Consider the following 16,389-nt stretch of genomic DNA (forward strand, 5'->3'; position numbering starts at 1 on the left):
ATACACAAAGTAACCCAAAACAAAAGGAACTGAATTTGTTTTTATGTCATTTAATAAAAATAAAACATTTTAAAAAGAGACGAAAATAAGGGACTTCACGCTGGCCAAAATGATGATCATAAATACATGGATGGTCTTCATCCTCTGGCATTTTTCAGCACTTTCTGAAGAAACAAACATAATGAAGTGAATGTGAATTAACATGCAGGCTGATGTGCAAGATGATTATATATTTAAGCATTATTCGGTAACTATGGATTTCAAATTGTGCATATATGTGTTGTATGTTCTTCTTCCTCATGTACTTTATATTGCCTGGTCATTTCTTTTCGTTCATTCATTTTTCTGTTTTACCAAGCACATTTCAGAGTCAGTACTTTCCCCCCGCTTTTACTCGAGTCAAATCGGCACTTTTATCAGTCTTTTTACAAGCACGTTTACTCGAGTAGACAGCGAGAGTACTTTTACCGTTTGCGGAATTACCTTGGCGACGGCTTTGACGTGATGGGCCCTAATCGTTGCGGATTTCTCCTCAAACGCTTTGGCTCTTGCCTCTTGGGCCAAATTGTTGAGGAAAAGCTGAGTGAGGAGCTCCATCTGCGAACACATTTATGAGTTAGCAAGCTAACCATAGCCCACGTAATGCGGTCCCAAACTGCGCCTTACCATTGCTTCGGACGCCAGCCTCACGTTAATGTTAGTCTTCATCTTGGATTTGACTCTTTGCTTGAGTCTGGACGGTTTGTTCGGCATGGCAGAAAATGTTTGAAACGTCGAAAATGCGATAGGGGGGGTAGACGAGTTTACAATTTCAAATAGCCCGCTTCCGTAGACTTCATGGGTGAGGCGCCTTCTCGGCTACCCTTCTTCTTCTAATGGTGGTTAGACTTCCTGTTTTGTCTTTCCCGCCATTCAAGTCGAAAATAATTTTTCGTATTTGACGAAGTATGCAAAACAACTGAATGGTGAAATAAAATGTGTATGTCTTATATATATTTATTTAGATGTATATTTATTTATATATGTGATATGTTCATTTTTTAATTCCGCGGTTACACTCACTTTTCATACTATGGGCGGCGCTGTGCGTTCTGTGTGCTCTGAATGTGGAGTGTCGAAGAAGAAAAAGACATGGCGGCCTCTACGGACAACATGAAAATGCTCCAATTTTTAAAACTAATCGGCCAGCTTAAAGTAAGACTCTAATAATTCATAACTTATATTTGTTCCAGTACAATTCTTTTAATGTGTTTGTATTATTTCAACCATGAAGGGTTAGTTGTTTTAATCCTATTTATTGTACTTTGAGTTTCTGCCACAACGTCATAGAACGTACTACTCATAATACCATGAAAGACGAATACATTTTTTATTTTAAGTAATTTAATGTCGTACTAATGTGTTAGCAAGACATTTTCGGTGTAAATGACTGCTGTGCAAGCTTAAAGCTGTTAACAAGTGGACTGTTACTTTAACCAGCTACCAGATTTCAAATTCGTCTTGGCCCACTTTATGTACGCATTTTCCGCCCTCAGATAGTCAGAGCAAAACCTGTTATAACCAACTTCGACAAGCAAAACAACCCATCTCTTCCCATTAATACATTTAATAATCAACATCTCCGATAAGTGTCATCTATGTAATTGAATTGCTTTATGGTTTTGTCATGTTTGTAGATAAATATTGTCTCTGAACTGCTCCAGATGATGGACGAGGCACAAGTGTATGCCTTGTATAATATGCACAACCAACAACTGTGAAAATATTGTCTTTCCTGTAGAGGGTCCCACGGACAGGCTGGGTGTACAGGGAGGTGAAGGACCCAGAAAGTGTGTCGGACCACATGTACCGCATGGCTCTGATGTCTCTGGTCATCACAGACCCCAAAGTAGATAAAGACAAGTGGGTTCATTTGCAGTCTGTCTCCTGTGAGCCAACTATCATGATTAATCTCTTTTCCTCAGGTGCATCAAGTTGGCTCTGGTTCATGACATGGCCGAGTGCATCGTGGGAGATATCGCGCCGTCGGACAACGTCAGCAAAGTGGAGAAACACCGGCGGGAGGAGGCGAGCGAGCAGCAAAGCTCTAATGGTGTTTGGTTTTGTTTATTAATAAATAATACATGTATTTTTCCTTCAGGCAGCCATGAGGCAGCTATCGAGTCTCATGCCAGATCACCTCGGAGAGGAGATTTATTTACTATGGGAGGTAAAGTTTGAATGTTTTACTAGCTTTATCCTCCGGGTGTCGGATTTTACACTCCTTTTTGCTTATCGTAGATGCCATATCAGTGCGTCCTCAGCCCAGCGGCTTAACATTGCCAACAACCGATTTGTTCAAAATTGAGTAAATGTTTTTTGGGTGTTTAGGAATATGAGCACCAGAGCAGCGCCGAGGCCAGGCTGGTGAAAGAGTTTGACCGTCTGGAGATGATCCTGCAGGCTCATGAGTACGAAGAACTGGAGGGAATGCCAGGGAGACTACAGGAGTTTTTTGACTCCACTCAGGGTGAGCCCGACGGACATGCACTTGGGGTACATTTCCACAAATCTGCTAAACATTTCTCATAGTAGCAATTTTGCATGGCTTGTGGCAGAACACATTTTTTCCACAAATATCAATCACCACACCTTATTTCCTGTATTCACCAAACTGCAGCGAACTTTGTCTCCTTGAGGAGTATATTAAACAACATTTGTAGTTTTTACCCCACAAATCGCTAAAATTGTATTACAGCGAATAGTCTATATTTAAAGTTAATTACGAGCACCCGTTGCTTATCCTGGGGGGGGCAGTTATTTTATTTGTTCAAGCGGATGAAACGAGAGGAGGAAATATGATAGTGGCAATGATTTTGTGTCTTTGCAGGTTGTTTCCAGCATCCCGACGTGCTCCAGCTGGTCAGCGCTTTGAATGACGAAAGGAGGAGTCACATGACTGACAAAAACAACTCTGGGAACTCGCAATCCACTTCACACGTGTCTTGACCACAGCATTTTTCCACCAGTTTGAATGTCACGGCATCAACAGTCAGCAATGTTAAATGAACACTAGTCTGGGAAAACAACGTTCCATGCGTTAGGTGTTGTATTTGAATGATGTTTTATTATGAAAGGGGACCTGAGATGTACTTCATTTCAACCCAACATAAGAGATTGTGTTAACGTTCCAACCATGACAAACAATATTAAATACAAAGATGAAATCAAGCAGGCTGAAAACTGGATTGTAGGTTTGTTAACAGGTCAAAACACTGAAAAGTTGTTTTACCTCATAAATATATATACACACACACGCATGCGCGCACGCACACACGGTATATTAAAAAAAAGATACAACTTATACCAATGCATAACATGACCTTTATCAAGCCAAGAGTCATTATTTTAGTATACTGTTGTAGAACAAGAAGTATCAATTTGAAGTTGGAGGTATTAAGTTGACCAAGAAGATTGTGTACAACTTTCTTTCCCCTTTAGTATTATTTAATTAGCCTGAGGGCATAATTAGATTCTGTTTCATCGTGACAGTCATGGGAAACCCTAAAAAAAAAACATTTAATTGTCATTACAGGAGCACAAATTAGTTGAAATGAACTGCGCATGGGCCCTTAGTGAAGACTCAAAAACAACCAGCATTCGAAAATGGATTTTGTGTCTTTTACTTACCAAGGAGTATTTAGTACTGTATTAGAGCCACACTGAAGAATGACACTACAAGATTAAAGTACAAATATGAGTTAAGTCATATATTTTTGTGATAAAAGGTTGTATAGTTGAGGCGAAAAAAACCAACGTAATTTTTAAGACTAAAGTTGTAATATGAGAATAAAGTTAAGTAGAGAAAAACGAACTAAATTTGAGGAAAGTCATCAGAAATGAGCATTTAAATCTCGCAGTGCACTTATTTGTTTTCCTTTCAGCATGGCCCAAATACTCATCTGTAGTTACTGACAATGCATGTTCAAAACGTGCGTTTTGCTATCAAATATTACAGAACTCCGGTCACAGCTGTGCTCGTCACATCATATTGGATTATTTACACATTACGCGGGTTTCAAAGATAGTGAAAATACACATCGAGATTTCAAAACATTCATAATATCAGCCGATAAACGTTGCAAGATAATTATTTATTGTTTCTGCTCAAAAGAAAGTGAACTGAAAAAGCAAGGAGGTGACCACTGTACTATATGATGTTGATTAGGCAAACCAATCCCATTTAGGAAGTACTCTATATACCATACATATTTCTATATACTGTAACATGTTCCTATAAAATGACGCAAACACGAATACTGTTAGTCTCCTTCTAGGGCCTCTCAGGCGTGTCTGTCAAGTTGTTAGTGGGCATGTCCTGTGAGCTGGCCTTTGCCGTAGAGGAGAGGACATCCTCGAAGCTCCCTCCTGCCCCGGGACCTCCGACTTTAGTCTTGGAAATGCAAAGAAGAAGAAAAAGCCTCAGTCGATGAACCTACCAGCTATTTTAGTAAATGTCGAGAAAACTGTGATACACAAGCACACAGAGCTGCCTGTAAAAACAAGCATTTGAATACAAATATGTTTACAATGTGTTCTAAAAAATGTAGTTTTAATGAGTTGAAACTATGTAGGAGGGTGGATACCTATATTGAAAAACTTTATAGGGTCTATATCGTAGATTTATTTCTATACTAATGTCCTTTTTGGCTTTTTGCATTGTGTCAGAATTAAGCTAAGAGACTTGTTAAACGGAATATTGGTTAGATGAGCGATATTTTAAAATGTTGATGTTTTAATATATTATGTTAGTCCTTTTTTATGCATCAGTTTTAGAGTAAACTTCAGTCTTTATGTTAAGTCTCGCATTTCTTGACAGTGAGGGTGCGAGAACAAGACTTTAAACAGTGTGTTTTAATAACTTTAAATGCATTTAGTGTGTGTGTGGGGTCAAAACTATAAAACATTGTTTTATGTGGTCTTTATATCGCACATTTTCACTTATTACATATGCGTCTTAATGACCAATGTGAGTTTATATTACTAACTTTTTTGCAATTGTTTTTCATATTGTACAATCGTGTATTTGTACACACCTTGATGCTTGATACTGTACTTTCAACTTTCTCCTCAAAAGACCTGAAGCTGGTAGAGTTTCTGTAAAGAAAAAAAGCCTTCATTTTTTTTTTCTCTCTCCACAAAATAACAAAACATTGTTAAAAATCCTTATAATGGCTGCTTTATTTTAAAGCAAACATATGTAATAATTTGATGCAAAAATAACATTGTCACATACATGCTACACTGCATCCATGTTACCAAATTTAGCAGTCTAAAAGTATCAGTGGACCAACCACAAAACCTCTCGTCATTATCACTAGCATCACTGCTAAAATTACTGTTCAGTTACATGCAGTTCTCATACTAATACAATCAATTGAACAGCCACTAATGTCTTCTTGAAGTCACTATTAGGAAGTATGCAAAAAAGCAGCTTAATTGAAGCTAAAATAGTTTGCAATTCAAAAAAAATTGCCAAGGTGACCCCTGACCCACGTACACTATTGGTGGACACCTCTGGTATCATTAGCACTAGCATCAATGCTAAAAGTACTGTCAAGAGTAGCCTATGTGGCGCTTGGACAAACACCAAAATGATCAGACAAATGTAATTTGTATTTTGTATGTTCATTCACTAAGATACAAAACAGGACTCAGTTTCTTACACGTTAACACACACGCACCCCCACCCAGACCCCCCCCCCCCCCCACACACACACACACACAGTGCATTAGTACAATTACCTCATGGCAGGCATGCTCATAGAGTGCGAGATGGAGTAGCTGTCCGCAGAGAGGAGTTAATGATTAGCTGAGCTCACAGAGTTGGCACACAGACACATGCACAAAGATGGAGAAGACGGGCATAATATAGACACAAAAAAAGAGGAAGTAGTTCATAGGGTACCTTGCCTCCCCATTGAAATGAATTGGAATGCCTTTTAGACTTTACAGGCCCCCACAACCGCTGATGTTTTAAAAACATGTTTCTTATCAATAAATCTAGCCTTGTGTTGTATAAAAGATGTTAAAAGAGAAATGTAAATGAAACCATTTTATGATAGCAGCTTGAGGTTCTTACCCAATAGAGCCAGGCCTTGGGAGCATGAGGGAGGAGGTAAAATGTAAACGTTTCACTTAACAGTTGGAAATTAGATCATTAAATATGCTAGTTTGTCCATTGTGAAATAGACAGAATAATTATGACATGAGAAATGAGGCTTGGAAAACACAAGACAAAAATCACAACAAAGCTGAAAGGAAGGCGAGCACAAGAAGCATGCTGAAATTGCGCAATTGCGACTTTTCAATGTAATAATTCAGTTACGACTAACGTTATTTTGTTGTGAATCACTAATTACATCTTGTGTTTCTGGTTAGTTAATGGTGATTAAATATGAAATGTCCTCAAATCTGTAACACGTCTCAGGCAAAAACACACCACACAGAATATAACAAAATAGACATGCTTTGTAATCACACAGGCGCACACACACACGAGACACGCACACAGAGAGACACACACGCGTACCTCCTAGGGAATAGTAACTGTAGACCAGCCATACTGTATGAACAACATCAACACATTCCTTCTTTTTTATCAGATTGATAGATGAGACACATAGATAACCTCCGATGACATTCAGTTTGACTTAGTGTGTACATGCTAATGCTAAGATGCACGCGTTTCACATTTTCAAGCACTAGTGGCATGCGACGCTAGCCAATTGCTTCACACACTAATGCTAACATGCGAGAGATTAACTAACTCAATTCACTGTCACTGACTGATACAGAAGTCAAACAGCATTTTTCACTGGGAGGGCTGTGACATGCGGCGTGTAAATTATGTGATGACCAGAAGCCAAATTAGCACCCTTAACTTCACGTTCGCACATGTGATTAATTTGTTTGGTACGAACAATGCCCGTCTCTGCCTATATCTTCCTTTGTGTTTTGGGACTTATTGTAATGAGTGTCAAGGGAAATATTTCCTTTCACACCTGTTTTAAACTCTAAAGAGAAGGTGACGTTTGGATTTGATCTCCTACACTCCCTGCTTTTGGCCATTTTCAAGTTAAGGCAAAAACGGACAAAAAAACAAAACTCTAAATCAACAAATACAGTAGCGAGTGGTTGAGAGCGGGAACTGGAAATAAGTTTTAAGATAAATAGATGATAGCTATCAACTGACAGAGAAATAGTGTACCTAATCAAGTGTTCACTGAGTGTAAATAAGAGCTATGTGAGAGGGCGCGAGCCGATCAAGTGTTGCAGTGCACCTCATGTCTCCCAATTTCCTGTTGATGGCGCTGCCGAGAGTGCTGAAGGCCGCAGTGGTCTTCTGTCCCGCCGAGCTCAGGGTCTCTGACGTTCTCTTATACCTGGAAAGCACCAGAAAAGAAGGCAAAGTGAACCCCCGCATATTCATGTTTTAGCATTCATCGATTTTTCGAGGGGGAGGGGGGCGGGGCCACCTATCCTCTTGTTTGTGTTTTTTGGGCTCATGCAAAAGCAATAAAAGTAATGCTTTTGCACCATCATGTGGCATCTTTGTGCCAAGGAACTAAACTGAGGTTAACGAGATTCATTTAGACAAAAGTAGTACTTAACTGCCATTTACCAACGCACATTTTTTGATGGGAGACACTTTGCTTTGTGCTTGTAACCACTAGCACTAGTGTTATCTGATACCCGCGTGGTCACTGTGCTTCATTATTGATGAGGACTTGAGTGCGCGCGATCTGCAGGTCGTAGTGTAACCAGAGCTGGGAACACTGTTCCAAATGCATTTACTGCTTTAGAGGCTACTTTTGTCTGCAAAGTCAATTGGATTTACTGGACTTCTGCACCACAGTAATTATATTGTATTTCCCAGGTAGGCGTGGCCTTCAGCTGTCTATTGTCTTAACTGCTCTCATACACTGTGCGTGTCAATAACACGGGCGTCTGTGTCGACAGCAGACAGATGTACGGGTCCGTGTTTGACTAAAGAGAGTGTATCCAAACACGGCCCGCTACAAAGCAAAGCAACGCCGCATATGTGTGTGTCCTTTGGTTCTTACGCGGTGGAGCTCTGCATGTCGAGCCATCCTCGGCTGAAGTTGCTGCGCAGCTCGCTGAGAGGACTGATGCCCAGTTTGTGCTTCAGCTCGCTGTGCCGCTTCTCTTTGGACACTAGCACCTGCCTCAGCGTGCTGATCTCATCCTCCAGCTGCGCAAAGGGGGAAAATAGACCGGACGTTATAACCCAAACAAACATGGCGACGCCCGCCCGGTGGCCCATAATGCAACACTGTATTTGTGTGCGTTAGTACTTTGGCTAACTCCAGTTGGATCTCCTCTCTCTCCTCCTCTGTCATGATGGAGTTGCTGAGGTTGACGTCCGACGTCGGGTGTTCATCTGCTTCCCTCAGCGGCTCTGAGTCAAGAAAACCTGACAAGCACACACACGGTCATCATTTATGTGCCACTGAATGCCGTTGCCCCAAAGGTCGCCAATTTATGGGCTGAGTTTTGACCCGGCAAAATAATTGTCATTTCCACAACTATTTCCTGCAGTTCGTCACAGTGCTGTCTTCTAGAACATTCTGGTGTTGTGTTTCCATATGTTTGGGTGTTTTCTGAATTCCTCCCGGGACAAACCATTACATAATGCGCAGCCACAGCCTGCTGCGCTGTAATCCAGATTAACAGACGTGGATTATGTAGTTGACACACACACACACACACACATACACCCACATTGCCTCCAAGCGGCTGTGCGCCAAATGAATTTTGGACCTGGACTTTGTGGTCTGAGAACCATTGAAGCCTCAGCTCCAGCTCCATGTTGAGTGCCACATCAACCTGAAATTAACACCTTTTAACGTTTGTTTCCTCCTCCTACAATATAGGTATTTGGTTGCAACACTGATATTTTGGGCTTCATTGGAAGATCAATGGCAGAAAATGACCAAATAAAAACCTCCACAAGTCATAATTCTTCATGCATGAAATTAATGGTAGGTAAAAGCAGATTTGATATGACAGAAAAAAATATACATACTGTACCTATACAGCACCCCTCGCCACACACACACATAAATACACATAGCTACAACACACATGCACACATCCAATGTTTCAAAACAATGTACCTGAGAGATGTGCTCCATCTTGATGCAGCACAGGGTAGAGGATCAACATTAGTGACACTTCTGAATACTCACAAACATCGCTAGTGAGACAGCCCAAGTCTCCATTGAATTGACCACAAAAGAAAAAAAAAAAAAAAAAAAAAAAAAAAAAAAAAAAAGGCCACACACAGTAAACAAAGAACAACACAACAATGGAGGCTAGCCGAGCGAGCCCAGCATTGCGTCTCGTTCCCCACTTTTGGTATCATAACCCCCAAAAGTGCTCTCTAATCTTTCATTTGTGCACGATTTGTCTTCTCTCCGTTTGTCAATTTCCCATCACATTTGTCCTCATTAGGTTTATGGGTGAGCTGGAATAGATCCCCGACTATGAATGAAAGGCAGCGTACACCCTGGACAGGTTGGCAGCCAATCCAGGGCACATATCGACAAATAAGCATTCACATCCGCACCTAAAGACATTTTTTTCCGTGCATGCTTTTGGAATGCGAAACAAAACCAGAGTCTCCGCAGAAAACACAGGCAAGCACAGAGAGAGCATGCAAAGGTCACAGAGGAGCGCGGATTCGAACCCCAAAACCGTCGGGGGTTTCTTACCATGCTCCCCCTGGCACGTGGCAGAGTTAACCCATTCCTCCCCAGCGCCCATGCTGCCCCAGTCCACCATGACTTTGTGGGATGGAGGGGACAACAAAAAAAATGCAATTTTCTTGATCAAAAAAACATGAAAACGTTGGCGTTTGCGGAGTTAATGGCCGTCACAAAGCTCAGTCACTCTCGTAATAGAGGAAATCCTACGTTTTCCCCAGGAACTTCCAAAGGAAACATGCAGCACGAAAAAAAAACACTCTTTGAGCTGTGTAATCTGCTAGAATTGTCGTGTTGGCAGTTTTCACCAAGTCCCGTGTCAAAATTCTCTACTTCCACATTTGTGCTGTCGGAAAGAAGCATTTTGGGTTTGCAGAAGCACAAATGTCTTCGGTGTGACAATTCCCTGCGACCACTTCCAGGAAATGAAAGCTCTTAAATGAATCACTTCCAAAGCACAAAGTCCAGCAAGTCCTGAGAATTCTTTACAATGTAGTATAGTGAGCATAATTAAATAGTGACATAGTATGGAAAGTTGACTAAACAAGTACAGTGGCATCTTGACTTACAAGTGTCCCAATTAAAGGGGGAACTGAAGTAAAACAAATGTCTAATGATTTTGTCTGTGCCCCCACTAGTCTAAATGTGGTATTCTGATTAATATTGCGTTAGTGAATTGGGGTACTCCTAAGTCAAGGAACCACTGCATGTCTATTTGAAAAAGCCACACGAGGAGAGTTTACTGTAGCACTTTGAAACATGTACAGTGCATTCATTTGTCTTGGACCTCCCGCCGCATTTTTTTTTTGTGGCCTTGAATACCTCCCTGGTCACAAGATTCCCATCTGGGTCATGTGTTGAAACTAAATCAGAGGCCTGTGGGGATGGTCATACGGCAACCGAAGTGTGCATATTTTAACCCAATAAAAAAATAAAAATAAAAATCCATTCATTTCAGCGTGCGGAAAGTTTGAACGCTGCGGCTCACAACCTTGCTGACGGACTGTTTGCCGACAAACAGGGACTCACTTAGGACTGGAATGCAATTCCTTAACTGGATCAACAAACAGTGCCTTACATTTGACTGACTTTAACCAAACAAAGAGCAACAACAAGTACAGTAACACAGAATGATGATAAATATCCAATTGCTTTAGCGGTTTCATTATCTATGTCAGCAATTTATAACAACAGGCTAAACAAGGAAATGCTCATCCACTCACTCAATGGTAGAGGGTACATAATAAACCTGTCCGTCCAGTTTTTATGACGTCACGACACACCACCAAGCAAAAATGTCACAACTGATCTCATTGCAATTTACTCACAAATGCAGTCAGTGTGAACTCTGGGCCTGTTTGGCTAAACTCAACGCTATTACAGTATTCTGTTGGATGAATGGCAACAGATGGACAGAGGATACACAGGTTCATCGTCCGGCATTTAAATGTATTGCCTGTCACTGCAAGATACAGGCATAGACAGATGAATAAAGGTACACTATTTGCAGTAAATAAATATTCGTTTTTCAAACAACTAAACTCTCAAGACAGCGGAGAGCAGATATATTTTTGTCTTACTGCGGTTATTTGTAGGCTCTAGAAAGATGCTAGACAAAACAGCATCACTTTTTCCAAGTCGTAGAAGTGAAATTTGATTGACAGTTGAGTGGGTGTGGTTTCACACCGTTCATCTGAAACACCAGCAGTACGTGCTCAAAAGCGGAGAGTATTGGCTAGCTTTTTCATAATTTTGAAGCCTCATTTCATACATCATTAAAATTTGACAGCATTAAGAACATTCTTCTCTGTGTCAATTAATTAACGTTTGGTAATTTCCTGCAGCACACCTCCTGAGCTACACTAGGAAACAGAGCTACTGAAGGGATTTGTTGTGGGAATAATAGTCACAATTACACCAGTAGAAAATGCGGGATTTCCACATTTTCACCTTTCTTGATAGAAAGAGGGAAGAAACATTACAGACTTGGCCTTCCAATGGAAAAAAACACACAAATCAAAACAAAAAACCCGTAATGGCGTTTAGTGGTGGCTAATGAAGACGTCAAATGGACTTTACCTGCGTTTGGTTTAACTGAATGCTATTTACAATCTGAATTGGGTGAAATCCATCAAATTTAAGATATAGCGGCTTTTAGGAATAAATACAGTCGTGAATACACGGCTTTTATCCCGTACGCGTGGACAGTGTGGTGCGTTTAAGATCCACTAAGTACTGCTAGACCGGCCAGCAAGTTCGCGAGTGTGCGTGTGTGTAGCTTTTAAAGTACGTAAATGAACCCGACATTATTGACTGACCTTGTCTGGTCTCCATGGCTAACTTCCACTCGGGGTTCCACGCAGACACGTCACGGTGTCGGCAGCAGCTGGGCACCGGCGTCCGGGTCAGATAGCCGGCGTGTCTTCTGCTTTGGCTGCTTGTCACGAGATTGTGCAGCCCAAGGGGCGGGGCGTAGCATATGCGCCAACCAATGAATGAACGCACCGCTGGCACCAACGTCCAGTTACTTCCTAGTACGTTTTCGAGCACGATGACGCCCTTTGTTTTGTTTCAATATTCACGACTCCGTGAACACGGTTTATGTCCTCTTAATAATAACATAAAATATTACTGTACTGTATTTCAATGTTGGTCCTTTTTTGTGGCTGAATAAGTTTGAGAACGACTGCTCTCGGACATAGTCTGTGGTGCTCTGCTACTATCTGGTGGCTACAACTGTCATCTGCATTCAACCATATGATGGGTTTGCTGGATCATCCAAATTACTATTTTATTGAGCGGACATTGTGCATTATTACGACTTTATTCATGTAAACGTCAGCATCAGCACAATATATTATATCTATTCGGTCAAGTTCATTTGTGTTTGTAATGTGTTGAAATCCAGTAAATACGTTTCAGGTACATTTTGAAAGGAATTTGAGAGGTAGAATTTTGGAAATTGTTTTGTCCTAAGCAGACAACAACAATACAACTAATGTACATGGCATTTTAACAGATGTCTCTTGTTACAAATTCAGATTAAAGCTCCATAGTAAGAGCCAACTTCCAATTTTGTTTTGTCAGTTTACCGTACATTCCCTTTAATTACCATGGCAAATTTCCAATTTTGAAAATTATCCGAATTTTACAATCGCAGCAGTAAGTTCCATTTCATTTCCGACGGTTTTCTTTGCTGTCACACTAAAACGTTTATGTTGACATTGGAAACAAGACAAAAAAGAAAGAAAAGAAAAAGCACACACGCTTCTATTCTGAGGATTTTTATTTTGGAAGAGTGTAAAATGTTTTTTTTTTGACACCAACTCATCCAAAGGCTTCCCATGGAATGCCAGGATTTTTTTTTTTCATAGCCGCCATTTTGGAAAAGATTGAATTATTTTTACAACAGTTTTGTCTTTCCTTCCTGAGAAACTGATGCGGAATGCATAGAAATGAATAGAAAATAAGAATAATAAATTAAAAGAAAGGTGAACACAAAGCAGGACAACTTTGGGAGAGGACCAAGCAAGTTTATCGCTCAAGGTTATCGTAAAAGTGAAGGAATACTTTGTTTAGCTGCTGGTGGAAGTTGCTATATCCCGATGGTTTTAAAGCGATGTATATTTTACAGTATACAGGCACTGCCCTACTTACGAACATTTCGGATATACAAACAATTCTTGTGTTAGTTTAAACTTTTTATATATTCTCCGACGGCTAAATTTAAGTCTGGTGCCTTCAGTGTAGTACCACCATGCCAGGCAACACTGAACTCTCCTGGAAGAGATGCAGCGTAATTAACAGCAAGAAGAAGAGGCAGAGAAGGTCCCCTAATCAGCTCCAGTAATAGCCGTTCCCACAGTGCAGAGATTATAAGACTGTGAGTATTGTTGTATTCACTGTTTTTATGTGTGCTAAAGTGAAAATTGTTTGAAGGTTTAAAATAACCGTAACATCTATGCTAATGTAAGTTAGCCTGTCTATATCATTTTGCATTATATGTTAGCATGTAGCCAACACACTTGTTAGGCGAAATTATTCAACAGTAAACTTTAACTGGGTGTGACAACCCCCCCCCAAAAAAATAGGCTTGAAGCGCTTTACCTTTTATTCTGAGAAATGCGAGCCTTCTTTTCGTTTCTTCAAAGTGATGTTATACAGTAGTCTCCCATTTCTTGAGAAAGAGAGGCTCTGATGAATACTTAAAAAAGTGTGTTTTAATACTGTAGGTTGAAGTGTGTTTTGATAGTTTTAATGTGTTTAAAGTGTGTGGGAGGGTAAAACTTAAAAAAAAAAAAAAAAAAACACTTTTTTTTTAACATGGTCTCTATCGCAGACTTCATTTTTCTTAAAAAAATATAAATATCTGATTTCTCTTCTTGCAAATTGCCTGTTATGATTGTAATCTCATGATACTACAGCTTGTTTCTTTGTACAATCATGACTCCGCCTGTAATATTAAAATGTCATCCTTGTAATTATGCCTTTATCCTAAATTTAGGTCGTTCAAAGCAAAAGTGTTATTTCGTAGCAGGTATTCTCAATTTCAGATTTTTTTTTTTTTTTTGCAATGGAATTACTTGTATCAATATGACAATCTTTTATTTGTAACAAATAACTCTGGCCGACTTCAAGTCCCAAAAGAGTGAAAGCAAACTATAAATCTCTGCTAAGCTACTTCGGTCAAACTCAGTCATACTTGCGCACTTTGCTGGAATTCTTTGAATTCATAAAGGAGTGCATACGGTTTAACCCTCATTTATACCTTTCGTAACAAGAATATCTTTTAACAAAACGCACGACTCACTCGTAGCCACGTTTCCACCAAGCGGTACAATTCGGTTTCGGCTGGATCTGCTGTGGACCCGTCTAGCTTGATTTGCATGCGCCACGATTATGGCGATTTGAATATTGTTGCTTTTTTCCGATGAACGTCAGCAAAGGCTCGATTGTCGGATGCTCCTGGAGGATTATCTTGAGTGATTATCCTGTGGTGTACGGGTGATTTTTCCACCCCGATCTGCTCAAATGTTAGAAACTGGCAATCGCACAGGTTAAACCTGGTCAAATATATACCAGCACAGGCTTGATATCTAATGACCGTCAGGCCCAATTTGAATATTTTCTTTCTACTCAATTCAAATTCAACAATGGGCCCATTGGTGGACGCTTCCAAGAGATTATTTTTAGCGATTATTCTGTGGTGTGCGGTTGGTTAACCAATCAACATACCGTACTGCTTTGTGTTAAATTGAGCTTCAAGCATCGTAAAATAATAGTTGGAAAAACGTAGCGCACGGAACGCAACCAAACTGTGCTGCTCCGTGGAAACACACTTATACACAACTTTCTGTCTCAACAACGTTTGGCACTGACATACCTACGTACTACTCAGAAAAAGCTCAAAACATTGGGGTGAAATTTCAGCATGATCCTAAACTGCACAATAAACTCTACATGTGACCCTAATTTGTCCCTCTCCTTGTATAAGCTTTTTAATGCATTGTTGAATGCTTCAGTTGTTTTTATCCAACTTGCTTCTCTCTGATAAGACGAATGGCAAAATGTACAACAGGATCCTTTCGAGAAGGTCAAATCATCTGTCAACATTTAGTGCCTTTTAGGCTCATCCTGAAATTTCACCCGATATCCTGAACTTTTTGTGAGTAGTGTAAAACGATTTTGGCACTCTTCTATTCATTGATGTTTGGCTTCGCAGCATTTTTGTTGTATAATATAAATACAGACATCAACTCTCACCATAATGTACCTTCCTATCTTTTGAGGCTACTCTGTGCAGCTCCAGTCCACATCCCGGTGCTTCATCTCTCCTGGAGAACACAGCAATGACCGCTTCTGTGTTGAAGAACGAGTCGGGAAAACAAGCACAAAAAAAAAAAAAAAAAAAAAAAAAAAGGAAAGCCTTGCTTCATGTCGAACCGAGTTAAGCGTTATTCCTCGTGATCCTCAGTCAACTCTTAAATAATCTCGACCTTTCCAGTCCGAGTCGTCGCCAGTGCTGAGCCCGTCCGCAAGTCTGGTATGCAAATGCACCTCACCTCCTCCAGGGCATATCTGTCATCGCCCTCAGGCCGCCATCTCCATGGAGGGAGGAAGCTAGTGTCCAGCTGCTTTTAAAAAAACAACAACAAAAAAACACTTTTTATTGATGGATGAGCCAGTTGTTTGCGTCCTCCAGATCAGTGTCTAGTTCTTCGTCCTCGTCCAGGGGCTCGGGGGTCCGGAGCTCGAGCTCCCGGAGGAAGTCGGGCGTGTAGGCGGGCGGGTGGGCGTCCGACTTGAGGCCGATTTTCTTCTTGGTCAGGTGGAACTGGTCCCGGATGAAGTTGTAGAATTCGTACTCGTAGCGCATGCGGTGGTAGAGCACCTGCAGCGCCTCCAGGGTGGGCGTGTGCTTGCGTACCGTGCCTGTCATGTTGCCCATCTTCCTGTGGTCTGCATACAAACACACTTGTTCACTTTTTGATAAGAACTCGCACTAGCACACACATACACATATTAGAGGCAAACATTTTTTTTCGGGAATCCCACGGGTCACGGGAATGGGAGTCAGATTGGGACGGTACGGTATAAAAAGTGAACGGGAGCAGATGGGACC

At 40.7% G+C, this 16,389-nt stretch overlaps 4 protein-coding genes across 7 annotated transcripts in view; 1 reads left to right on the top strand and 3 right to left on the bottom strand.

The window, feature by feature from the left end:
• Positions 1 to 26: 26 nt before the first annotated feature.
• cenpw (centromere protein W) lies at positions 27 to 878 on the bottom strand. The gene is made up of 3 exons (XM_086018253.1): positions 667 to 878; positions 484 to 597; positions 27 to 164 (listed from the first exon to the last, which is right to left on the bottom strand). The coding sequence occupies exons 1-3, from the start codon at positions 751 to 753 to the stop codon at positions 138 to 140; spliced, it is 228 nt and encodes a 75-aa protein (XP_085874379.1). The 5' UTR covers positions 754 to 878; the 3' UTR covers positions 27 to 137.
• A 203-nt stretch (positions 879 to 1,081) lies between these two features.
• hddc2 (HD domain containing 2) lies at positions 1,082 to 3,210 on the top strand. Its single transcript, XM_086018251.1, has 6 exons — positions 1,082 to 1,194; positions 1,781 to 1,902; positions 1,965 to 2,067; positions 2,141 to 2,209; positions 2,371 to 2,509; positions 2,870 to 3,210. The coding sequence occupies exons 1-6, from the start codon at positions 1,105 to 1,107 to the stop codon at positions 2,986 to 2,988; spliced, it is 642 nt and encodes a 213-aa protein (XP_085874377.1). The 5' UTR covers positions 1,082 to 1,104; the 3' UTR covers positions 2,989 to 3,210.
• Positions 3,080 to 12,247, bottom strand: tpd52l1 (tpd52 like 1). 4 transcript variants are annotated; one of them, XM_086018248.1, is made up of 9 exons: positions 12,086 to 12,226; positions 9,180 to 9,197; positions 8,358 to 8,476; positions 8,106 to 8,254; positions 7,323 to 7,424; positions 6,122 to 6,136; positions 5,785 to 5,823; positions 5,076 to 5,136; positions 3,080 to 4,432 (listed from the first exon to the last, which is right to left on the bottom strand). In XM_086018248.1, the coding sequence occupies exons 1-9, from the start codon at positions 12,099 to 12,101 to the stop codon at positions 4,313 to 4,315; spliced, it is 639 nt and encodes a 212-aa protein (XP_085874374.1). In that variant the 5' UTR covers positions 12,102 to 12,226; the 3' UTR covers positions 3,080 to 4,312. The 4 variants fall into 4 exon arrangements, with proteins under 4 accessions (XP_085874374.1, XP_085874373.1, XP_085874376.1 ...); XM_086018247.1 differs by lacking the exon at positions 12,086 to 12,226 and adding an exon at positions 9,777 to 9,861; XM_086018250.1 differs by lacking the exon at positions 9,180 to 9,197 and having other exon boundaries at positions 12,086 to 12,247.
• A 788-nt stretch (positions 12,248 to 13,035) lies between these two features.
• Positions 13,036 to 16,389, bottom strand: part of usta (uronyl 2-sulfotransferase a) — a 33,535-nt gene continuing 30,181 nt past the window's right edge. The window contains exon 8 of the mRNA XM_086019760.1: positions 13,036 to 16,226. Coding sequence (XP_085875886.1) covers positions 15,934 to 16,226 — 293 coding nt within the window. The 3' untranslated portion in view covers positions 13,036 to 15,933. The remainder of the gene's footprint in view (positions 16,227 to 16,389) is intronic.

This window comes from Filicampus tigris, chromosome 20 (assembly GCF_054856515.1).
Source record: "Filicampus tigris isolate MCC_2025a chromosome 20, RoL_Ftig_1.0, whole genome shotgun sequence".
Lineage (NCBI taxonomy): Eukaryota > Metazoa > Chordata > Actinopteri > Syngnathiformes > Syngnathidae > Filicampus > Filicampus tigris.